Source organism: Pantherophis guttatus, chromosome 2 (genome assembly GCF_059756535.1).
Source record: "Pantherophis guttatus breed Tessera chromosome 2, ASM5975653v1, whole genome shotgun sequence".
Taxonomy (NCBI): domain Eukaryota; kingdom Metazoa; phylum Chordata; class Lepidosauria; order Squamata; family Colubridae; genus Pantherophis; species Pantherophis guttatus.
The window spans coordinates 82579399-82605956 of record NC_142064.1 but is presented as its reverse complement, the minus strand read 5'-3'; the positions used below and the strand labels follow the sequence as shown (position 1 = coordinate 82605956).

Genomic DNA, 26558 nt, shown 5'->3' with positions numbered 1-26558 from the left:
GTTGCTACCATAGTTCTTTTGAATATGCCCCAACCCATATTGAGGGCCCCAATATCTTCATTTTTTTTAATTTTTTTTAAAAAAATGGTGATTGTTACATCTAATTATTTTATGTACTTTGCCTGTTTTTATTAGGTTTATTTTAATTACTTTGTTTGATTTTAAATTAAGTTTTAATTGTAAACTGCTGAGAAAGTTCAGTGGCCAGCAGAATGGACAGTAATTCTTAAAGAGCAAATTAGTAGTAGGCACTGCCTGCTGATATTTTGTATTTGAAAAATGCACCATGCCTTAGCCTTCTTCCTTTTTTCCCTAAGTAATAACTCTATAATAGCCATTGATCATCCCAATTTAAAACAGAAACTCAATATTCAAAAGTAGTGAACTCTAAATACTGGAGAAAATTTTTCTATAGTTGAATCAGCAAAGTTCTTAGAGATATTCTACCAGCTATTCTGAATTTCATTCTAGTTCAAACTATATTAATCAAAGAAGTCATTGAACACAGGGTTTTTTTAAATGAATTTTTTGTTTTGTGACTTTAGGACACATCGTCGGGTTCATGGAATCTAATGTTTCCATGTTTTTAAAAAATAGACTGAAATGTTAAAATAAGCCAGTTTCTATGATATTTCATTGCCTTATTTTGAATTCATTGGGGAAAAAAAATCTTAAAATGGGGTTCTTTGTGAGCTGGACCTTTTAGACACAAACATAGCAGTAAATGGAAAACTAATGATGGAAACTACTTTGTTGGATAACCAGAACAATTTTGACTCTTCCTTCAGTGATGGAATTATCAGAGTGTTCACAGAATCTTTGGAGCGCACAGCCAGCCTGGAGGAGATTCGTGCTTTTGAAAATGAGCTTTCTCAAGCAACCATTGAGTCTAAAACTGGTGACCTAGGGGACATCAATGCTGAAGAGCTTCCTGGTAGAGAACATCTGGATGAACCTGGTATGGCACTGTTGTATGCTATAGTGAAGTGCTGAATGATGGAATAAAAAATAAATAGAAATGTGATCAACTGAATGCATTTAGAGGTAACTTTCACATGCTGAGTTCAAAATTTAGGGAATAGCCCCTTAGTTTAAGAAAGGTCAGATAACAAAATAGCTTTCGATCCTTGAAATAAAATCTCTGAATTCATTTAAGTCTGGATTTGTCATTATTATTTGTCAACACTATTACAAGATAATGAGATCAAGGCTTTATTATTATTTTTATTATTTTTTGCCTAGCTATGGTAATACCATTCTCTCCATTATGTGTACACAGCTAGTTGGAAGAGAGCTTCTCTGTAATCCAGCATATACAGAGTTACAGCAGACTGGAAACTTAAGCATGTTTATGGAAAAATAAAACAAGGATAGCAAGGTTGCTATTCTTGAAATTTAGTTTTGTTTAGTCTTTCTGATTTGTTCTGTTCTTCTTTCTTATCTTTAGTTTTGATGGAACCAATTTAACTCTAGTAAAGTATTCAGTCTTAAATATATTTTATTTAAAAATGGGAACTTAACTTTTTATTTCTTTACTGCCTTGTTGGTTTCTTTGCTGCTGCTGCATGATTGCCTACTATTTAAGCAATTGTTTAGTAAGTTAGAGTTATTATTCAGCTAATGTTTAAAAGATGCTGCAACCAGTCCCAATAGAAACAATTAAATCTTTATTCTTTGGAGTCTATATCTCAGTTCACAGATTGTGGCAAACCCACAATTTGTTTTGAATTGTGGCATGTTGAACAACCTATTGGAACCCAATTCACATATAAAGCTAAATTGTAAAGCATGGCTTATACACTTTAATGGTTTTAATTTATATAACTGGCTGCTATTTTTTTAGTTTACAGAAATGGAGTAGATGGTCTCCTCCTCCCTCCCCATGTAGACCGATCCAAGATGATTTGTGCATTTGCATACATACATTTTTGAAGTAGGAAGTATTTTGTGATACATGTCAGTTGTGTAGGATTAGAGACATGTGGAAATTTATACTCCTGAGAGTCTCTTACACAAGTTCCAATTTGTGACAAGAGAATGTGCCACAAATTCCAATTTGATTTCAAATCAGTCATGTTCAGTTACATTTTCAGAAACTTAATATTATTATATATGCATGCATTATATTTGGCTAATTGTGTAGCACTTTGTACATACGTATTTATTTGCTTTTAAAGCTGCCTCTAGTTGATGAATAATCAAGGGTTTGTCATAAGCTACATCAAATGTTTGCATTAAGCATGCTACTTTATATTAGAAGCCTTAAAGCCTTAAACTCTGGGAAGATGAATCAGTGAATTTTATTGGAACTCCTTATGACAGAATTCTTACAGACATCTGAATACGATCACAGGAGTGTTTTGTTTTGATATAAGCAACATGCAGAATGCAAAAAAAAAAAAAAAAAGGAATAAGAAATAGTCAAGGAAATCAAGAGGCATGAATACAGGTAGTCCTCTACTTACGACTGGCCGCTAAGCGAATTAGTGAGTTATGACATGGTTTGCTGTGGGCCAGTTTTGCCAAGTTATTAAATTATGCTCTTTGCCGGTTATTTATTTGTTATCTGTTGCAGTCAGCAGTGGTATTGGTGTGCCTTTTACGTTCAAAAAGAAAACTGTAACCAATCTATGGTTTCCTCCCTCCCCATATGCATCCACAACAACATATATGGCACTTCAGTATGGGCCCATAGACACTGAGAACTATTTGGTCTTTGGTCAATCAGGGCTTTCGTATAACGGTTTCTTCTAAAGAGGGTATAGATTAAGTTACAAGGCTTAGTTGTACATTAACAGCATTCTCCACAGTACAAATGGTACAAAATCACATTTATTGGCGGGTATACCAGAGGCATAATCAATACTTTACCCTGAAACATGTTCACACTATACTGTGCAAGATAGAAATTTTAATTTAGGGCAGGTTTTCTCAGCCTTTTTTACCCCAGAGGAACCCTTGAAATAATCTTTAGACCTCAAGAGAGCTCCTCCATAATACTGGAAATTTTTTTACAAAAATGTCACTATACAATTAACTTCTAATCCACATTTTACAATGTTTATAACAATAACAGGTAAGAATTTCCACCAATGCAAGTGGTGGCATTCTGCAAAGTTCAAGAAGTATACATTTTTTTCATCTTGACATCTTGTGGAATCCCTAGTAACCTCAACCCTAATGGAGAAAGGCTGATTTGGACCAATTTGTAAGCCAAGCTAGGAGGTATACATAGTAGGAAGATATGAATGAGTAGAGTCTAAGGCAAATTATACATGTTACTATATTTTAGGATAAGACAAACCTTCCAGAATTACCACATTTTAATGCAGGAAAACATGTTGGTTCTTAAATTATTTTCTGTGGTCATACAGTGAATGTTCTTTTCTATACATTTTAAGGTACAAGAGATGGGCAAACGAGACTTATTAAAGACGATGGAAAAGTTGAAGCCTACCAATGGAGCAGTAGTGAAGGCAAGTGGATCAAAATTGGAGATGTTGTTGGCTCATCTGGAGCTACCCAGGAGACATCTGGAAAAGTTTTGTTTGAAGGAAAGGTAAATCATTTTTCCTAAATGACTAATTGTTCAGTGTACTCAACTGTGTGCTTTGAAGGAAAATATAGGAAAATCATTGTTTCTATTTTGACTTCCGTTGAAAGGAATACGACTATGTTTTCACTATTGACGTAAATGAAGGTGGCCCCTCTTATAAGCTGCCATATAGTATTACTGACGATCCATGGCTGACAGCATACAACTTCCTGCAAAAGAATGATCTGAATCCCATGTTCCTGGATCAAGTGGCCAAGTTCATAATAGATAACACCAAAGGGCAAACGCTGGGACACACAGAGGCTAACTTTTCAGATCCTTTCACAGGTAAGGAAAAAATTGAACTGCTGGAAAAAGCATGACAGAGTTATAAGTCTGACTCGTTTTTATATAAGCAATGCAGATCTTGGCATTCTTTTGCTTCAGCCATGTTCAGCCAGCACTAATTTGTTCAAATTTCAATCCAGACCTGACCAAGCAGCGATTTCCTGAAAATAAAATGATGCCTCAAACTTTATAAAATAATATGGGCTTAAACCTGTACTTCTTGGTCTTAATCAAAAATATTAACCATTTCACTGTCTGTGTAGCCCTAAATATGTGCCTGCCGGAGACTCTACAAAGTGTGTAGTCAGAATTTAGCAGCCAAAAAATTCAATTACCTTGATTTTCATAACAAGGGACAAACAAAAAGAAAACTAGTATAACACTTTTTATTATAAATTACCCTGTTCTAGATTGAACCAATCAAGCCATGCCACCTCTGATGATAAAATATTGTAAAAGAAAGTGCACTAATGTAAAATATGTCTTTTATGAAATATATAGTGCCCTGCCTAATTAAAACAATCAGATAATAGAACATACAAGATTCTCATCCAAGACACCAATGAAGATAATATTTTGGACATATTGTGCATGAAGATCCTGCTCTCATATGAAGTTTATGATGCTGGCATGAGAAAAAGTTGATGACCAGCAGCAAGAGGAATTAAGGGAGAGATAAGATGCTTCATTGGAAGACCTGAAGGATTATGTTGAAGATAGACTATCTCAAAATAGTCCATAATTTGTGGCCATTAAGAATTGATGCTAGCATAGAAATTATAAATTAACAATGTCTACTGCATACAAAGAAAATATTCATAAAATGCTTTATAGATGGCATTTTCTGCCCTCAAGGTTAGCAAGGATGTTGAAGGATAAATCTGCAGAATGTTGGAAATGCCACCAAACACCTGGTTTGTACTATCCTATGTGGTGGACATGTAAAAAAGTGAAAAAATATTGGACAAAAATACATCCATGGCTGGAAAAAATGATAAAACAACATATAGATTTGAAACCAGAGACATTTTTGTTGGGCACTTTACCAGACAAGTACAACAAAGGGAATGTATATTTGATTTTACATGTATTGACTGCAGCTAGAATAGTATTTGCATAACAATGGAAAAGTGAAAAGATCCCAATAGATGAAGATCTGATTAGAAAAATGTTAGAATGTGAAGAAATGGATAAGTAAAACTGAAAAGGAAAAAACCTGAATATTTCTTGACTTTGGACTTATTTTATCAATGGTTAGCTGATAAAAACAGGAGCTAGAAACGGAAGGATTATGGAAGGATTAGTGATATAAGGAAGGTATACTAACTTGGTTAAACAAATATGGTGATTATTATTAATATTATTATAATTGATATTAATGCAATGAATATTGTTGTAAACACTTTGATTATTATTTCCTAAAATGACTTGCACCCAGACAACACACTGTTCAATTGAAATTGGAATTTTTGTATGTTATAAAATAAAATAAAAACTTATTACAAAAAAAGAAAAAAAGAATTGATGCTAGCTTGGTAGTGCATGATCAATCATTCAATATGATAATGACCTCTTTCTTCGGTTGGGTACATCTTTTCACAGGGAGTGGTCGCTATGTTCCAGGTTCTTCCTCAGAATCTAATGAAAGACTTGCCACAGATCCATTTACAGGTATGATTCTATTCCAAGTCACTAAAAAAATGGCTCACAATATGAAAAATACAGTGTTGACTCCATGCATTTGGGGTCAGACAAACGTTCCTGACAAAAAAGGAAGAGACTATACCGCTAAATGTGTGCATGAATGTATACAATTTGAGCAGCTGAAACCCATCCTAATAAAGCAGTGTTTTATACCTTCAGATGCAAATTTATGTAACTGAAGTCAGAAAAGATAATGGATTATATTTCGTCCTCATATTTATGAATAACACTATTAGCCTATATTCAGCTTAAAAATGTAGATAGAAATGTGCCAGAATCGGTGTAATTCAGTCAATTACACATGGTACATCAGGTATAATGTTTAGATATTTATTATGTATTTATTGATTATTTCAATTTCATTACAACTTCATTACTCAAATATATTACTCAGGGCAGCTCACAAATAAAAAAACAATCTAAAAGACCAAAACAATATAAGAAAAATAAAAACAATACAAAAATCATGCAACCAAATTTATAGCTGTAGTAGTCTTAACATCCATCAATAATAATCAACACAGCACAAGCTTTACCACATTCCTGAGTCCCCATGCCTGTGGCAGAACCAGGGGTGGGTTTCTACTGGTTCACCCCAGTTCAGGCGAACCGGTGGCGGCAGGAGGCTCCGCCCACCCACCCAGATGTCATCAAAAACGCTCTGCGCATGTGCAGAAGCGCCGCACGCTCGTGTGTTACCAGTAGCACTGGGATTTGAATCCCATTTCTGGGCAGAACTATATTTTCAGGGCCAGAAACCAATCTGATTTTCAGGGGATGATGTTCCAAAGGGCGGGAGCCACAAGCTTTTGTAAATAGCTCAAACCTTATGAGGTCTTCTGTAGATCCTGCAAGATTTTAGTAAATTCTTGGCCTTTTTTTAGCTTTTAAATTTAATTAGGTTCTTGACTGCCATCTAGTGGCGTTATTGTAATTGTGCCTATCAATAGGTGTACTAGGCTATAAATATAGTATTAACCAAGGGAATGAGAATTGTTTGCTGCTGTTCTCTTTTTTGTTGTTGCTTGCTTTGTTTTCACTTCATACCTCTTTCATTTATATCAGTCAATAGGCTGTTCCTTATATTATTCAGAAGTTACTGCCAGTTGGTGGTGTTATTTGTTTTATTTTTATCCCATCTTAATTATTTTTATAAATAAGGTGGTGATTATACCTAGTACTCCTTCCTGTTCCTATTTTCCTGACAGCAACAACCCTGTGAGGTGAGTTGGGCTGAGAGATGGACTAGAACTCATAGTCTAGAAAGTACAACGAACTTAGATGACTGTATTAAGAATGAAATATGGATTTGATTTTTTGGGGATCAAAATTGAATGTCTCTCTCTCTCTCTCTCTCTCTCTCTCTCTCTCTCTCTCTCTCTCTCTATATATATATATATATATATATATATATATATATATATATATATATATATATACACACACACACACACACACACACACACACACACACACACATATACACTACTGGCATAAGCCTGATGATGGCAGATGGGATTCTGCCGAAACGTCGCTTCTACCCTTTTAGGGATATATCCACAATTACACGGGAAGAAACCCGAAATATTAACTATACACACACACACACACACACACACACACACACACACACATATATATATATGTTTTCTCAGGTTTTCGTGGGTGTTTGTATGTAGGTCTTTGGTTATTCGGGTCTTCTCCCACGTAAAATTGGAAGTGTCTTGGCGACGTTTCGACGAAGTCTCATTCGTCATCTTCAGGTTGGTGTTCTCGGCTTCGTGCTTCCAGGAGAGCACGAAGCACTTCCCTCCTGGAAGCACGAAGCCGAGAACACCAACCTGAAGATGACGAAGGAGACTTCGTCGAAACGTCGCCAAGATACTTCCAATTTTACGTGGGAGAAGACCCGAATAACCAAAGACCTACATACATACATACATATATATATATATATATATATATATATATATATATATATATAGCTTCTATTATAGATGTCTATGTAAGCTTTGTGAATATACTTTTATTTGTTACTGTTTTGTTTTTAAGGTACTGGTCGTTACGTCCCAGGTGCTACATCTGATCTTTCAACTCCTCAAAGTGGAATTCATCCATTTTCAGGTAAGTGGACAGGTTTTCACAGTTAAGAGATTAACTTGTATTCATTATTCTCTTCCTTATTTGTCACAGTCAACAAATACAATTCCTTTGTTGCCATTTACCTATTTGGCTACCTTTTTATAGCTAGAACCACTGCTAAGATATCACTGAATAATCTTATTTTATATAAATCATGTTTTATTTTACAGTTTCTCCAGGCTTTGAAATATTATTGGTCTTTTAAAAATATATATTGAGAAGGGTAGCTATATTATGGTGCAACTGGCTTCATTCATTGTTATAAATGATGGTTTACAAACCACAGCAATCGGATTTATATTACATGTTAAACCTGAACTCGAGAAACCACATTGCTTTCAGCAGTGTGTGAATCATATCAAAGAATTTGGGATATTATTATTATCTGTTCACAGCAGTGGAAGTCACAGCTCTTAGTTCTTCAGCTGATATTAGCTTTCATATGCATCAAGTTCTTCCCAAGAAGCTCAGATGTTATGTATCAGCGTATTATTGTTTATTTATATCCCACCTTTGATATTATAAATTTCAAGGGGTGAACATACCTCATACTCTTTTCTTCTATATTCTCCACAATAACCACAAAGTGAGGTGGGTTGGAGTGATAAAGAGTGACTGGCCCAGCTGGCTTTTCAGCCTAAGGCGGAACTAAAACTCATATTCTATTGCAATAGTAAATGAGGTTTATAACAAATGTAGTAGGCAGATCAGGGTATGACGAGCAGAGGTGGTAGGCAATGGCAAATAAAGCAAATTATAAAAATAAACTTAATGGACTTACTTTTGACATTTGTAGGCTACATCAATAACAATGGTATATGTGTTTATGTGCACATGGATTCACTCATGCTAATCTTCTAAATATTATTACATTTCAGGTATATAACTTTTATGTGGGATTCATAAAGCTTACTGCCTAGAATTTTTTAAAGCTATAATTTTGTTGTCGTTTTTATATTGTTCATACAGTGGTCCTTAAAGTTTGTGAGCTCTTTTGAATTTTTGTTCTTTCTGGATAAATATGATCTAAATGTAATCTGTTCCCTATACAAGCCTTGAAACTAGATAAACAGAACCCAATTAAACAAATGAGTCAAACACATACTTGTTCATTGATTTATAGTTGATTGTCCAAAACAACATACCGTATTTTTTGGAGTATAAGACGCACCTACCTTTTTTGGTGGTTGTTTTTTTTTAAAGTTTTTTTATTTTTTTAGACAAACATACATACAAACATACAATGTATTTTCTTTGAACAGAGTATTTGGCTGGTTCACAAATTTAAAGTGTTTAGTCATTTCAATTAAATTTACAATTTCTATATTTCCTTTTTGCCATATTTATTCCTCATCTATTTTTTTTAAAAAAAACCAATATTACCCTTCATCCTCATCTCTAATTTTAATCAAATTCAATTTTTCCCTTCTATTCTATATTATACCCCTTCCCATTGTCATCTATTTTTATATCCATCCTCACATTGGTTAATTATGTAATATTACAATTGTTTAATACAAATTCAACATTTTTATATAAATCAATTAGTTATATAACTATCTTTTTTGTATATTAGTCAATATGAACATGAATATTCCAATTATTTCCATGCAATCCAATTTCTTACAAATCAATTAATTATATTTACCAATAATAATAAACCAAATAATTTCCCCCATATATTCCTCCAAACCACAATTTAACTATTTCTGCTTTCAACACAATATACAATTAATAGTATCTCAATTATTACAATTCCCTATTTAAATAGAGCTTTTTTTCTTTTGTGTTTTAAAATCTTGAACTCTCCTCTTTTCCCCTAAATTTCCCATTGTTTGCACCTACCTTTTTTGGTGAGCAAAAAGAAAAAGAAATCTCTCCCTGCCTCATTTTGTCACGTTGCAGCAGAGCCTGCTTTACTTTCAGTTTCGTTTTTTCAGCATAGCTAGCGGGGAAAAAAATCTGCTCCTCTCTTTGCAGCTAGCAACAGAGCCCTCCGCAAAACAGCGGAGAGCAAATCAGCTGAGAGTGGGGAGGGCGATCTAATCAACTTCTGCTAATTAACCTATGCTGAAGCTGAAAGGGGCTGTTTTTTCTTGCTGTTTGCTTGCAAGGTGGTAACTGCTGCGAGGCACAGGCCAAAGGGTAGGGGCCAGTGGGTGGGCAGGGCTACATTCGGTGTATAAGACGCATCTAAATTTTCACCCCCTTTTGGGGGGTAAAAAGGTGCGTCTCATACTCCGAAAAATACAATATTTATGGCAGAAGTAGTTGGACATTTGCTTTCAGTAATTGGTCTCCCTCCCTTGGGCAGTAATAATTGCTACTAAATGTTTCTGTTAACTGTTGATCAGTCATTAAGTTTGGTTTGGAGGAATTGTAGTCCATTAAAAGCCCACTTCTCCTTACAGAACAGCTTCAACTCACGGATGTTGGTGGGCTTCCTGACATGAACTGCCTACACCATGTCCTTCCACAAAATTTCTATAGAATTAACACCAGGACTTTGACATGGCCAATCCAAAAACATTAACTTCCTTTTGATTTAGCCATTCTTTGGTCATACAACTTGTATCTTTTGGGTTATTGTCTTGCTGCATGAGCCACTTTCTCTTGAGCTTCAGTTCATGGACTGATAACACTGATATTTTCCTGTAGACATTCCCAAATGATGTTGCTTGTTGGAAACCAGCTGTGAAGATTGCAAATCACAACCACATGACTGCAGAATGCTACAGCTCTGAGCTGTCCAGATTGCAATCACATAACCACGGAGGTGGTACAACAGTCATAACTTCAAAGATAGGTCACAAATCTGGTCATTGTAACTTTGAAGCATCATTAAACAAACGGTTGAACACAAGGAATATTTGTAGCTTCAGATCAGCGGTGTCAAACTGGATTTTTTTGAAGGCTGGATCAGCATTGTACTTATCCTCTGTGGGCCGCAGCATGGCCCCCTGCCATGTGCGTCCCCCTGCACCCCGTTTTGGCCGGCAGAGTGCTGCAAGAGGCTATCCAGGCCAAAAAAGGGGAAAGGGGGCCACACATGCCCCCCCACCCCGTTTTGGCTGCCAGAGGCACTGCAGGCTGGTCCTATGCTATTTCCAGCCAGCCCCACGGGCCAGATTTAAGCACCCTTCTGGCCCATGGGCCTTGACTTTAACCCCCCTGCTTTAGATCATTTTTCTCCATGAAGTAGTATAATATTTTTTGTCTCATTTGCTTAAATGTGTTCTCTTTATCTAGTTTTAGGAGAAAAGGTGGAGAATAGATCACATTTTAGGTCATATTTACTAAAATACTGAAAATTCAAAAAAGCTCAGAAACTTTTAAGTACCCCTGTGGTTGGCAATCAAGTAATTTACTCTTCATTCAGTATATCAGCAATAATCTATTCTCTGCTAAATTGGTGGCAATCTCTCCTTCTCTTTTTACCTTTATTCTTTAGGTCCCAAATCTGTGGTAGCTAACACTGAAAATATTTACTTTCCAAAGAAAGAAGCTGTTACATTTGATCAGGCCAACCCTTCATTAATACTGGGTAAGTATATTTGTAATGACCTCCTTCAACAATTTGTGCAAAAATCTTTTTTTTTTTTTTTTGGCATATTAGCCTTGAAGAAAAAAAAAACTTTAATCCCTTGGTACTTATAAACTTCTTCACTTTAGTTACATGTCTGAGTATAAATATAGAAAGAGAATTTATGCTTTTAATAGAATGAAGCTGCTCTTCGCGTCACATAAAGTATAGGTGTTGCAGGTCAGTTTTTTCCAAGAGTTTCTGTTTCCCCAACAATGCTCTGTTTTCTCCTATTGGAGAAAATGTTGGACTGGAGTAATGCGAAATTTGTTGTGTTTACTTTTTTGTCTTTCTGATAAGGCATCAGGCATAATCTTCCCTGGGTAACTGTTTTGTTATCAGCATTAAAAGCGCTGCCTATTTTCTCCTCTCTACAAAGCTGAAGACATTGTAAGAGGAGGGCAGTGTTAATTCATGGTGGCAAAAATAAAATAAAATAAAAAATTCCAAAGGAGCAGCCTTTCTGACTACCAAGTTTTATAAAAAGAGAATACTTTGTGAGTTGCACTTACTTCATCAGATGCCTTGAGTTTTTAGGCTTATATCTCGCCTTTATTTTTTACATATAACTCAAGCCAGCAAACTTACCTAAAACTCCTCTCTGCTGATTTCCCCACAACAACAATTCTTTGAGGGGTGTTGGGCTGAAAGAGAGCGATTGGCTCAAAGTCACCCAGACAGACTTTTTGCCTTAGGCAAGACTAGAACTCACGGTCTCCCGTTGTCTAGCCTGCTGCCTTAAACACTGTACCAAACTAGCTCTCTGTGCACTCTCTGTATAAAGTGAGTGGCAATTCTTGAAAGTTTGTCCCTTTTAATAAAATCTCTTAGTTGGAAAGGTGCCACCTGACACATAGCTGAAATATTTGCTAAAGTGTGCACGCGGTGAACTACAATCAAATGAGTTCTTATCTGACAACCAATAGAATATAAACCATTTTTGTTCTTGAAACATCAAAGTTAATTAATTTTATGTTACCACATGAATAGCATTAATTATTGCAAAAAATAGTTCAAATAGTTTTCTGAAATCCTGGATTCCAATAAATCTGAATTAGCCAGCTCATGATATCTTCTCTGTCACAACTAGTTTCTTTAGGTGGGGCACTTATTTGCTGCATCATCACAACTTAGATTGTGGTTCTGATATATCAGTTATATTCAAAAATATCAATGCTAATGGTAAAAAATTGGTTTTCAAAAGCTGTCTAGGTTTTTACTCATTACGTCCCTGATCTTATAACCATTCCTAGTTTCCAAAGTGTTCATAAGACCTTCTACATTAAGAATGGATCTAGAGTTTTGAGATAGTGGAAAGTATCTCAAGGCCACAATACCAAAGTCTGAAATCAAAGCTTTATGAAGTTATTTTCAAGGACTCAGGATTTCAGAAAGCGTTGCATTGAAAGTCATAGCTTTAGCTCAATAAACATTTTTATTTCAGTTTTTGACCAGCATAATTTATTATCCCAGTAGAGACTGCCTTGACTAGCAGTAATTTTTGCCAGATCCTTGTAAGATCCTTGCTGGTACTCGGGAACCCAAAGCCTGTTTTTCTATCAATATTTAATACAAGTTTAAAGCAATTATAAATCTTCTTCAATTACTTTTCATAATTTTTCACTTGTACTTTAATCTTAAATATATTTGTTTGAAAATATTTTCTACTGGGTCTTATTTTCCCTGGTAAGTATGCCTGGGACCAAGCATCTACATATGTAACACCTGACAATTTATAAGCTATTTTGGATTAGAAACTGTTGATAGACTGTAGATATATTACTATTCCATATCTAGAGCAAATTTATTGCTTGTGGGCAGTTTCGTAGTGTGTGGAGATTACTAAAGTTACACCTAATTTGAACATAACGATGGAAAAGCCAACAAGTCATGCATGGATGAAGTATGATGGGTTTGTCTCTAGGCTATCTCAGTTTTTAAACTTTTTTTTTTGAAAGTTAGTAAAATGTGTTTTATAAACTGAAAATCATTAACTTATATAATGAATGCACACAGGTTGATGTTAAGGAATGCTCATACCAGATTGAATTTGATCCATTCAATAGTTACAAGAAAAATAATGCAATGTTTTTATAACAAGGAATTAAATGCATTGTAGAGATAACTGGAAACTCATTTCAAATTATTTCATAACTCCCATGTAGGTAAGATGAAAGAACTAAATGGAGATGTACCTGAAGAACAACAGTTAACTGAAGATGATCTCGATGTTTTAGAAAAGATGCTATCTATAATGTGCAGTGTATCCATGGAAACACCCACACGAGAGCAGCTGAAAACTTTATGGAAAGCGATTAACTGGCCAAATGGTATGCAGTAATTGTTGAGGACAGATCTCACAAATTATATGGACTAAAGGCAGTGTCTTAATACATCCTTTTAAGTAAGCCATTTTTATCCCACACTTACCTTAGATCGGTACACTCCGTATTTAAAGTTGAGAATTTTTTGTATAGCTACATGCATATTCAATATGCTCTTTCCTTTTGGAGTAAACAACATTATGCGGAGTATTAAAAAAGGAATAAAAAATAATATGCAAAAGAAATTCAAAGCATGAGAAAGGAGAAAAGAGAATCTAGCTAAAGCTACTTTACCCTAAAGCCATTCATTTTATCCCTCCACATCTTCCTGTCCTTACAAACCATCCTTGTTTCTACTATATTATATGCTGATTCATACCTTGCTTTTTTTTTTTCCCTTTAAAATTCTTAGTTCTCTCTTTTGGAGGATGTGATCTCCATCCAATCATAATTGTTTTCAGTCTTCTCCTTCCTCTCAACTCTTTCTCCATTCATAATATTTACAGAAAGCCCCAAATATATACAGTTAAACTCTAAGCAGTGTAGATGTAAGGAACAATTAAAATCCACATTATATTGGATAAAATTGCCTCTCAGAATCTTCATCATGAACCAAATTTTCATTAAAAAAAGAATGGATTAAAATACCTCCTAAAACATTGGAGGGATAGAAGCCATGCATGCCTCCAAGGGCTGCTGTTACATATTGTACAGATAATTACCAAAGAATGCGCCTTCTGGTCTTTCCAGAATTGGAGCCTTCAGCAAGCCCTCCGTAGATGACCTGATTCGGTCATCCTTAGCAGATGACCTGCTAAATGTGACTCTACTATAATTGATGTTCCTGATTAGAAATATGGCCACTACATTCTATACAAGTCGTACCTTCCAAGTCTGTGAAGTTTCTGAAAGATGCCCTAATTAATTCATGAGCCATGAGCCAAACTTCAAAAGAATACAGTCATTTAATAGGACCACCATTTTGGCAATATTCGGATGCAGTTAGAACTAATCCCACGTAGACAAAGTCCTTGTATTTAAAGGCAGCCCCATGTAGGATGTGTTGCAGGTTCCATTCATGGTGATCAAGGCAGGAGTTACAGTTGCTGAGACTTCCTTGTCCAGGTAGGTTTGTAACTGATGTATCTGTTAGAGCTGGGCCTCCTAGCCATGATTTCCACCATTTGCTCCAGCGGGAACCACAAATCCAGGAGCCCCTCCTTCCTCAAATCACAAAAACTGGTTTCATCAGTTTCTGATAACCATCACTGGTTTCTGATAAGAGTTTAATCTTACTTTCAGATGATGATGAATACAAGCTACATAGAAATGTGAATTGCCTTACGAATTCTCATGAAGCGATATAAGCTTTTATAATGCATATTTTTAAAAATTTGATTATAGTTCTCAAATAAGAGTGGATGCCATAAACTTTCTTAGAAATTAAGAATGATGGTAGTTGTAGCACAGTGTTTTGCTATTCTGATAAATGGGTACTTTATTATTCATTATATTCCATAGTTGCCACTGTGTGAATATGCAGGTCTTTGCATAAATCTTTCCACTTCGTAGAATTGCTTGACAAAATTCATGGCATATCTACCAATGAAGAAAAATGGGGAATCCATGTACTAGAACTAACTAAAAGCTGGAAGTTCAGTTTAGCTACGTAGTTGACTAATTGAAAACGCACACAATGAACACACGTTTATGTTTATATAATGCTAGTATTGTTTTCCTCTAGGGGAAAAAAAATGTTTGGGGCCTTTTCTTTATCTGTGATTTCTAAGGTTAGGGTAATTAAAAAGAAAAAAAGCAGAAAGCAGCAGTGGCATATGTCTGTATTTTTGTCAAGAAAATTATATGGCTATGTCCTTAAGGCCACTAGGATGTAGGTTTCACTTACAAGATGAATCGCTTGTGTGCTTTCCATTTCTTGCCTAATCGTGTATCCAGTTTTGCAGTTCTTCCTATCTTCTAAGAGCTTCCTGCTCATGAATAGTTTTATTTGTTTAGGAAATTCATGCAGCTGCCCATCTTCCGAAATGTGACTGTTGTTATAAACAGTTGCTTCTTGTTGCAATCAGTTGTTGGACAATTTAGAAAGCTCAAGGCATAACCCATCTTCTGTAGGCAAGAATGAGCAGATGGGTGAATTAGTTGGTGATGGGGTGACATTCTCAAATTTTCCATTGCTGATATTTATTTGAGAAGAAATATGTTTTAAGAATGGAAAGCAACAGTAAAGTTCTGAGGGTTATGATGCAATATCCATTCTGGGTTTTTTGGCTCTTATTTAAGCCATCTTTCAGAATTGTTTAATTTTCAAGTGAAGTAAGGCAAATATACGTGTCCCAGGATGTTGCAGGATCCAATCTGAGTTGGTCAACGGGACCAAAGGTTTATTTTTCCAAGCTTTTGGGCTCGTGCTGGAGCCCATCCTCAGGGAACTCAGTATACTGCTATATCATCTTACAGACAGGTTAACTTAGATTTTCATAATATCCTATATTCAGTCCATTGTTGCAAATGTTGTGACTTTGATATTAGTACAAACATATATAGATTAATTTCTGGTTAGCCAACTATCTTACTTATTAAATTCAAGTCTCCTACAAGTTGAGCTTGATTCCTGTTGACCTCATGAAGACATACCTAATTTTCTTGGCAACAGTACAGAAGTAGTTTGCCAGAGCTTTCTTATGAAATATTTCTTAATTTCCCAGCCTAGTTTAGTGTTTCCTTAATAGCTCTCCTAACCAATAAGACTTAGATTCAGAGTATGTATGGGTACTAAATAACGGAGATACTATGTGCGCACCACATGTATTTCAAACCATTGCTTCCCTTTTATATCCAGATTGCGGAATAGATTTCCAGTCAGGCCTGGTGCTGCTTAGCTTCTGAGCCTAAACATGGTCATCAGCCTAGACATTCTAAATGGAGTCCCTGTGTATGAGTTCATTTTAATATCTATAATGTTTAGTTTTTCCATTTTTGCCAGTGAGAATATGAAATGTGTTCCTGAGAAAACCATTTCATTCCTAACCTTTGGGGAGTTAATTCTGCTCAGCTATTGGAATAGTGAGAGTTACTAATTTACTGACAATTCTGTATAATTTAATAGGAAAACCATTAACTGCTTCTATATTTCTGTTTTTAGACTTTGTCTTTCCAGCACTAGATATTCTTCGATTAGCAATCAGGCACCCCAACGTGAACGAAAGCTTCTGTGGCGAAAAGGATGGCCTTCAGTTCTGTAGTCATCTCATCAAATTCCTGAACACTGGAGGAAAGCAAGCCAACCAGATGCTGGCTCTGCGAATTTTATGCAATTGTTTTATTCACCCAGTTGGCCAAAAGCTCATGATGGCACAGGGGGACTCCATAATGTCACAAGCAATAGAACTGAAACTGAGCAGCAATAAGAACATTCACATTGCACTGGCTACGTTGGCTTTAAATTATGCCGTTTGTCTACATAAGAGTAACAACATTGAGGGCAAAGCTCAGTGTTTGTCAGTGATCAGCACAGTCATAGAGGTAGTGCAAGACCTTGAAGCTATTTTTAGATTGCTTGTGGCTCTTGGGACATTGATCAGTGATGATTCAAATGCTGTACAATTAGCCAAGTCCCTAGGAGTTGATTCTCAAATTAAAAAGTATTCCTCTGTATCAGAACCAGCTAAAGTAAATGAATGCTGTAGATTTGTTCTTAATTTGCTGTAAATCCCTCCCTTAAAAAAAACAAACCACTTGGGAGTCTAGGACTATATCAAAGATACCCATTTTCGTATTTTACAAATAAAAAAAGAAAAAAGAATATTGTGGACAAACTCTCTGGAAGTGAAATGATCTGAATAAATTTTTTTGCACTGATTTTAAAAGTGTTTTTCTTCGAAGTTGTTAAGTGCGTGCTTATTTTAAAGATAATTTTAGTAGCTTCTGTGGGTTAATAGTAACAAAAATTACTAAGGAAATTTTGATTCATTGACGTGTGACACATTTACTGCTGCTTTTCATCAGGCAGAAATCACTTGCAGAATGGATTCGTGTTTCATTAAGTGCCTCCATTTTGGTAAAACCATCTAGAACTATTTGTATCTGGGATTAGATCCACAGGGCTGCAAAGAAGAGGGGACTGAAAAGTTCTCTTGAGCAAGCAAAAAATTTCTCACTATCCATTGAGAGCACTGGAAGGAAAAGTTAACTACATTTAATTTTTCTATTTTGGAAGAAATTGCAGCAATGTGTTTTGATATTAGTTCCTTGCTTATTCTGTGAGCTTTTACATTGTATGACACTACTAATAGTGGTCTTGATTCTTTAAGAAACTGGGATATATCAGAAAGTTGACTTCCCACACACAGAAAATGTCTTTTTAACCACTGTTCCAGAAAAATCTAGCACACCAGGAAATAAGTCTTTTGTATTTCCAGGTGTACTGTGCTCTTTTTCATTTTTAGTTGTCTTTCTATAGAATGTTTCTTCAGAATACATATAGTGCTATCTTTCTCTGAATTCAGTGATAACCTTCCCAGTGTTGAGTGCAGTGTTATCTTCAGCCAGCCAGATTTGCAAAAATAATGCTGCAAAGTATGAGCTGTCTCATTCATATTGATGAAATGCTCATTCTAAAGTCTAAGCCCTTATACCTAAATGTCAGCATTATTTCTTAGTTCCTTATCAGAAACATGCAGCTCCTATGCTTATCATTTCTTGTGGATTTAGAAATGCAGCTGCAATGCTAAATATTCAAATAATTATTTCCATTCGGAATGTTCTCAATTTATTTTGGGAAGTTTTATAGGAGGTGGCTTTTTATTGAAATGGAAATTATAAGTAAATTTTGTGTGAGACCTATCAAGTTTAAAAATCAAAGTCTGAATATCATATTTAACAGGGTTAATAAATTATTCAAAATTTCATATATCCTGCTAAGACATAAACAGATTGCAAACTACAATGTTGGGGGTTGAGAAAATGTGTCAATTATCTACTGTAGCATAAAAAGTAGCTCCAGCCATTATGGCTTAGTGTAGGAATACAACAATTCCTATGTTGTATTTGCTTCCCTGTACTCAAACAACCCCCAAATCATTCTACCATATGAATGTGATATATTTGAAACAACCAAATTGACTAATTCTGATCACAATGAACAAGACAGTAGTTAAAAAATTATGTGAGTGGGCGTCAGAGGGGTCCTTGGTGCTCCCTGAACTTGTTTGTTTTCTTATAGATGTTTCATTACCCAAACTCAGTAAACATCATCCGTGCTTATCATCACTGGGAGTCTATACACTTCCCTAAATTCCAGAAAGTTTTCTTAGACTCAGTGTGGTATAAAAGGAGTGTTCTCAAACTTTTCTGTCTTGGATTTGGTGCCTATATGCAAAACAGTCAGAATGTCATAGGTTAAGTTTGAATAACAAATAATATCTTAGCATCAGATATTAATCTATAATTGATTTGGTTTGCATAATGCAGCTGAGAGCATTCAAAGTTATGGAAATAACAAAAATGTGAGTGGTTCAGCAGGCGTATATCTTACTGCTTTAGATGGTTGTAGTTCTTTTGCTTTATACAGTTATCAGATGATGATGAAGATGGGACCTTTGACTCTAAAAATCATAGACATTTAAGATGAACACATTACACTCACCTCTCTTCTTTTTAAGAGAGACTGCTGGTATCTACCTTTTTGTATCTATAGTTAAAGGTACAAATGTTTGCTTTGGATTGCTATAAAATTGCCCTCTTGCCTTGCTGTCAGTTCCACATTCAAAGTGTTTCAATATTCTCTGCAAATAGTTTTAGAAAGCTACTAGGATTAAGAGAGAACATTTGTAGGCAGATGTTTTGGCTCTTCAAGCAGAATAGATTTACTCTCATTGGAGGGCCAAAGCAACTACCTGGGAACCTGGCAGATACATTCTTCCAACCCTATAAAAATATTTGAATACTGCATTCCCCTACAAGAAATGGGCAGAAAACATAACCAAGTCTCCAGGGACTTCCTAACGGCCAGCAGGCTCTGTGCTACTTTATGGGACCTTACCAAATGTATTATCAAGTCACAGAATACATCTGAGCTCATGGACTATATAGTTAAAATCATGGATATTCTGTTAAACAATATTGAAAAGGTAAAGGTTTGCCCTACCTAGTTGTATCCGACTCTAGGGAATGGTGCTCATCTCCATTTCCTAGTTCCTTCAGCCAGCATTGTTTGAAGACACTTCCATGGTCAAATGGCTGGCATTGACTATATACTGAGGCACATGGAACACCGTTACCTTCCTACCAAAATTGTACCTATTTATCTAACTAAGGAGAAATTTCCCGACAGAACAATTAAATCAGTAGAACAACTTGCCTCCAGAAGTTGTGAATGCTCCAACAGTGGAAGTTTTTAAGAAGATGTTGGATAAACATTTGTCTGAAGTGGCGTTAGGGTTTCCTGCCTAAGCATGGGGTTGGACCTCCAAGGTCCCTTCCAACTCTGTTATTCTATCTTCTTCTATCTACTTGCAATCGAATGCTTTCGAATTGCTAGGTTATTGGGAGCTGGGGCAAGAACAGGCACTCACCCAATCACATGGTACTTGGGTCTCGAAGTACCAACCTGGTCAACAAGCCAACCTCTTAACTGCTGGGCCCAAAAAAAAAAGAAAGAAAGAAAAGGTGCAGTCATGAATCTTTTTGAGTGTTAAGGATTTTTACAAAGATTTTTCTCAAAAATGAGCAATTTATATTGAAAGGAAATACCATTACATTTATGTTTTCAATTATAATGCAACAAGTACAAATAACAGATCTGAGCATGGTGTTCATAGATTCAAATACTGTTTAGACTGGAACCACTGAAATTTATAGATCACAATTGTGATCGACTAAATCATACAAATTGTAGAACCCTACTTTTCACAATACCAACATTGCAAAATTATAAATCAAAGCGAGGACTCTCATAAAATTTTATATTTTACAGGGGAACACACAAATGTCAGCTTTCATAATTATGTTCAAGATTAATAACTGACTTTAAAAGATCAGTTGTTAGGTGAGACAGTGGGAAAAATTAATCATCCATGATTGTTAAAGTACAGAAATCAGATTTGTCCAAGGGGAGTGTACTATAACAATCAAGGATCTATTTTTGGCTTCACTGAGCCCCAAAACCTCAGTCTGACCCACAAAATCTCTCTTTTTTCATTATTTTTATACTGCTTCCAGATGAAACTACCATCAATTCACAGAATATATTTGAATCCATGAAGTAATTCATGCTTTGTCACCATGAAATTGACCCAAGGAAGAGTATTTATTTTCATTAAATCACTTAAGTGAAATCAAATTTGATACAGGGTTTTTGTTGATTGCCCTGAACTGCACATAAACACAAGAAGATACCCATTTTAAATAAATACATGGATTCTTAAAGAATGTCAGGCTTTTATATATTTGGATGGTTCCATGAAGAGCAGAATTTATTAATTTTTGTAGGTTATCATATTACGGAAGTTGTTATTAACCTGCATGTTTCTTTAGACCCTCTATCTATCCTATCTAGGCTCCCTTTTCATGGTACGACTGCTTATTTCAGATCTTCAAAAAAGATCCCTGTTCGTTATAAAATGCTGGCATTTATTCTTTTCACTTGTATGATAACCAATGAGCCTGGGGAATTTAGGATGAATCAGAGTACTGGATGTGGGCTAGATGGGAGCAACCTGAGCAATTGTTGAAGCCCGAATAGTTTTAAGGTCAGCTTTGGACTGATAATACAGGTAGTCCTCAATTTATGACCACAATTGAGCCCAACATTTCTGTTGCTAAGTGAGATATTTATTGAGTTTTGCTCCATTTTTCTTGCCACAGTTAAGTGAATCACTGATGTTGTTAGTAACACGATTGTTAAATTAAAATGGCTTCCCCATTGACTTTGCTTGTCAGAAGGTTGCAAAAGGGGATTACATGACCTTGGGACACAGCAACAGTCATAAATATGAGTCAGTTGTCAAGTGTCTGAATTTTGATCCCATGGCCATTGGGATGCTGAAATGATCATAAGTGTGAAAAATGTCATTTTTTCAGTCACGTTGAAAAAGTCTTGTCACTTTTTTCAGTAAACTTCGGTCACTAAATGAACTCTAAGGCGAGGACTACCTGTAACGTACCATACATGAAGGCTCAGTAACAAAAAACAAAACCTCTTTGCCAATTGCTTTCAAAGAAAAGATGCTTCTTTCTCTCTCTGTCAGATTTCTATCTCTATGGCGAACAAGTCGCAAGAATGACGTAAGCAAACTGCGACAGGTGTCCAGCTGAGCGTAACGCTGACCCCCACCAGTCCGCGAGATGGCTGTTTGATGCGGTTATTTATTTTTCAAGACGCTTTAAAAGGAACTGCCACCGTTTCGGGGTGGCGGGCGCCATGACGGGCCGTAAATTCTCTAAAGAGAAGAAGCGACATCGCTCCCGTTTAAGCGGCCCAGAGGAAGGAGGTGGCAGCGAAAGAAAACGGCGGAGTACCGAGGCAACCCGCGGCCTCGCGGAGGTATCTTTAACAGTCCATCAGCCTTGCGAGGGGAGAGCGGCTGAATCGCGCAGGCGCGGAGTCCAGTTAGCGGAGTCACGTGACAAAGAGGCGTGGCTTCAGCCTCTCCCTTCGCGCGCCTGTTTTGGCGGGATAACGGCTGTCTCCTTTTTACCTCTTTTAAAACTCGCATCACATAAAAGGGGGGGGGGAGCAGAAAAGCCACTAAGGGAAAATCCGTATTTTAGTTCAATCAAATCAAAAGTGGGGTGGCAATCAAATAAGTGATTAGATTGTGAAGTATGCTCACCGCATCAATTAGCATTTCTTACTCAGAAAACGTCTATGCAACCTTTCCCAATGTTTTTGCCTTATGCCTCAAATAAAACTTTTGAACATCGAATGATGGGATGTGGTGGTTTGACTTGAGCAAGGAATGCGCAAAAGGAAAACATTTAAGAATTGTAAAAACACGGTCTTCCTGCAAATGTGAGGTGGTGGCTGTAACTGGCAGGGGTCTGCATTACTGTGTTTTTACTACCGTAGTATAATTTGAGATTAGGATATAGAGGCAGAAGTTAATATCTGGTAGAAGCAATCCTGCAAGGCAAGTAGAGAGCTGTCTCTGCAGAATATCCTACTGTACTACTCCAATTTACTTTGTCTTTTTTGAGTGGTGGCCACATTTGTAAACTAATTTGGCTCCCAATGGGGGAGTGCCACACTGGAGGTGGTTGATGAATTAAGAGACAATCCACCTCCCCACCTTGCGCATCCTGCTCCATCCCTCCCCATCTTTTAATTATAACTTTATCTTTGATTACAATTCCATTATAATTCCATTTTTACCATTTTTGAAATATTTATCCTTTATGGTTTTAATGTTGTAAGCGGCCCAGCATAACATCTAAATGAGATGGGCAGAAAATAAATCAAATAAGTAAGTAAATAAATAAAAACAATCAAACAAATTTATTTATTATTTATTTATTTATTTATTAATTAAATTTCTATACCGCCCTTCTCCAAATAGGTCTCAGGGCGGTGCACAGCCTAAGTAAAAACAGAGCATACAAAATTTAAAAAACAGTATTAAAATAATTAAATATTTTGGGCGTAAATTAAAACAACCCAATTTAAAATCAATTTAAAATTTAGCTCAAGCCAGCCCAGCTAGTTGAAATAAATAGGTTTTCAGGGCCCGACGAAAAATCCGGAGATCTGTTATTATATGTAACTCTGGGGGAAGGTTGTTCCAGAGGGTGGGCGCCGTCACAGAGAAGGCTCTCCCCCTGGGGGTCGCCAGCCGACATTGTCTGGCGGACGGCACCCTGAGGAGGCCCACTCTGTGCGAGCGTACTGGCCGGTGGGAGGCTATTGGTGGCAGAAGGCGGTCTCGTAAGTACCCCGGCCCTAAGCCATGGAGCGCTTTAATAATTTAAATTATTATTTAATAATAAATAATACACATCTAATGGGAGGCAAATCCCTGTTCCATGTGTATTCATTCATAGTCTTATGATCTATTGGCCTTTTCTATATGTTTGAATTATGATTTTGGTCTTCCTACTTGGAAAGAATACCACTGAGCATGATGTGATGTCTAAGTAATAGCACATATAATTTGTGTTATTGCAAACAGTCCTCAAGTTATGACCCCAATTGAGCCCAAAATTTTTGCTGCTAAGTGAAACATTTCTTAAGTGAAATGCCTCAGTTTTGCCTTAAGTTTTGCCTCACTTTATGACTGTTTTTAAATGAATCATTGCAGTTGTTAAGTTAGTAACACGGTTGTTAAGAGAATCTGGCTTCCCCATTGACTTTACTTGTCAGAAGATCACATCACATTACCTAGGAACACTGCAACTGTCATAAATTTGAGTCAGTAGCCAAGCATCTGAATTTTGATCATGTGACCATGGGGATGCTGCAATGGTTGTAGCAGCAACTGCATGAAAAACGGTCAAGTCACTTTTTTCAGTGCCATTGTAACTGAACGGTCACTAAATGAACTGTAAGTTGAGGACTACCTGTACATCATTAAAAAAGGAATGAATATTGTTATGCAGTATGTTAATAACTCTGTGACTTTTTAATAAATTTAACTGCAAAATCTAGATTACATTTTGGAATGATATTATATCCAACAATTATATTCTAAGTATCAGTGAAAAAACATATTTTAAGCATCATAGCATTCCAAAATCTATGTATATAAAAGTGAAAACCACTCATGCCATAATCACAAAATCTCCAGAACAGTAAAGCCTACCAACTTGAAATTTGCCACATATGTTTCTCTTGGCTTCTAAGTGCTCACTAAGAAAGTATTTTTCCAAATGACCATCAGAGCATTAGTATTTCATATACAATATTATATTCATATGCTCTGATGCTAAGGAGTTACATATTCTACATTAAGTTTCAGGCTTTAAGTGTCAATTTATCAAGCCCAATCACATAGTTTCGTAGCGAAGCACGAGTGTCCAGCTAGTAAGTTATAAAACACATTGCTCCAAATGACTTCATCATATCTTATGGATCTCAGTATTGATATATTGAAAATACTGTACCTGAGAACTTCCAGTGGTAATTACTTCCAGTCCTACATTTTATGCTACCCTCTGCTATTTTTGCTTGTGTGAGCTACTATTGTTTTGAGGTCAACTCACCCTATTTCAATGCTTGTTAAAATGTATGCTTTTCATGTTTCAAATGTTTTAAAATGCTTTTCCTTTAGTGGCTTGCTTGCTTTGTCCTGCATGTTCAGTCCTTTGCTAAATTATGGAGCTAAAATGGTTATTAGTTTGTGACTTTTTTCTGACCTCTAGTAATGGATCTTTGGATCTTTTTATCCTGGTCATCTTCAAGTTTTATAATCTTCTCTAATCTTACATTCATTGCCTTATCTTTCTGTATGGAGCATTTCTCTGCAGAAAATCTTTCACTTTGTGATAATCAAAATAATTAGTAAACAAATAATATAATAGTTCTCCTTAATTTTCTCCAGTTCCTCTTTTTTCCAATATCTGGTTCAATTTTTCTTCCTCTCTCAGGGAACTTTGAAAGAGTTTGATTTTCTTTGAGACATAGGTCTGATTTTTTGTGACTCTCTCTACATCTCCTTAGATGTTCAAAAATATTGTGTCTCCCTTAAATGACCCAATACTTTATCCTTCATTTATTTCTTAAAACATATAAATTGTTCCTTGGAGTATATGCAACAATATAACAAAACTATATATAAAACATTATTGGTTTCTATTATTGCTTTTTTATTCTGCCAATTAGTCTTATATAATGATAACCTTATTCTATTAGTCTTCCTTTCCAACATTCATTTGTAAACTCCTTTGCTGGCCTTATGATCTTTCAAATAATGTTGACATGCAAAATTGAGCAGCTTAATGAACCATATTAAAATATTGTCACTGAATGTGTCATAACTTAGAGAGTGTTATGATGTTTAGACTATACAACAGTAGGAAGCAATTTTAGAAGCTTCATTGATTCAAACTGCAATTCTATATGGATTCACTTGTGAGTAATCTATACTGAACTCCATGAGACTGAACTGTCAGTTCTTTGTCATAATTTATTTGCTGAGAATACCATATAGTCGATCAAGTATATATTGGTTATTTTTGTGTGTGTCATATTTTAGGAAACCAAGTGTATTGCTCAGGTTCCAGAAAAGAAAGATGTGGTAGAAGAGCCCAGCGACATAGAAGAAGGTGGACTAGATCTGACTGTGCAATTAAAGCCTGTCAGTTTCTATATTACGGACAAGAAGGAAATGCTTCAGCAATGCTTTTATATCATAGGGGAGAAGAAATTGCAGAAGATGTTGCCTGATGTTTTAAAGGTATTGAAGTATATCAATTAGAGCTGTGCAAATTCTTTTAAAAAACGGTGCCTCACAATACATTGGAACACACATGAAATACTTTTTAAAAAAATGATTAAAAAGCAAATATGTTTTTATCCATGAAGTGTACTAGTTGTGCATACCCATGCCAAGAATAACTTCTGAAATTAGCCTCAGGAGCCTAGAAAAAGATGTAGCTTTTAAAATTGTTCTTAAAAAAGTACTTCATGTGAATATCTATGTTATCACATTTAAGAGAAGACTGAGTATATGCATGTATGTATGTGTGAATATTCAAACACATGAATGAGATATGACAAGTTAATAAAAATTTAAATACAGTTTGATTTTAAATGTAATAATTTAAAACTCTTACTATATCGTTTTATCACAATGATGAAATTACAGTGCTTATGGCATTGCTACAAAAAAAATTAAAGAAGAAGAGTAGAAATGAAATGGTATCAGTTTACTATGACTAAACTGCAAATCTGGGACTGGGCAGGTAATCT

The 26558-nt window shown here is 35.7% G+C and overlaps 2 protein-coding genes and 1 long non-coding RNA gene across 4 annotated transcripts in view; 2 read left to right on the top strand and 1 right to left on the bottom strand.

Moving 5' to 3' along the window:
* PLAA (phospholipase A2 activating protein) overlaps positions 1-17516 on the top strand; it is a 30204-nt gene extending 12688 nt beyond the window's left edge. The window contains exons 7-14 of the mRNA XM_034410537.3: positions 789-958; positions 3402-3559; positions 3664-3883; positions 5486-5554; positions 7640-7711; positions 11181-11273; positions 13478-13642; positions 16800-17516. Of these exons, the coding sequence (XP_034266428.2) occupies positions 789-958; positions 3402-3559; positions 3664-3883; positions 5486-5554; positions 7640-7711; positions 11181-11273; positions 13478-13642; positions 16800-17365 (1513 nt within the window). The 3' untranslated portion in view covers positions 17366-17516. The remainder of the gene's footprint in view (positions 1-788; positions 959-3401; positions 3560-3663; positions 3884-5485; positions 5555-7639; positions 7712-11180; positions 11274-13477; positions 13643-16799) is intronic.
* LOC117661553 (uncharacterized) lies at positions 930-21904 on the bottom strand. 2 transcript variants are annotated; one of them, XR_015732288.1, is made up of 3 exons: positions 21820-21904; positions 20230-20288; positions 930-989 (listed from the first exon to the last, which is right to left on the bottom strand). It is a non-coding gene; the product is annotated as an uncharacterized LOC117661553 (long non-coding RNA). The 2 variants fall into 2 exon arrangements; XR_004590052.2 differs by lacking the exon at positions 930-989 and adding an exon at positions 18940-19024.
* Positions 21905-21909: 5 nt separating this feature from the next.
* CAAP1 (caspase activity and apoptosis inhibitor 1) overlaps positions 21910-26558 on the top strand; it is a 32705-nt gene continuing 28056 nt past the window's right edge. The window contains exons 1-2 of the mRNA XM_034410546.2: positions 21910-22199; positions 25843-26043. Coding sequence (XP_034266437.1) covers positions 22077-22199; positions 25843-26043 — 324 coding nt within the window. The 5' untranslated portion in view covers positions 21910-22076. The remainder of the gene's footprint in view (positions 22200-25842; positions 26044-26558) is intronic.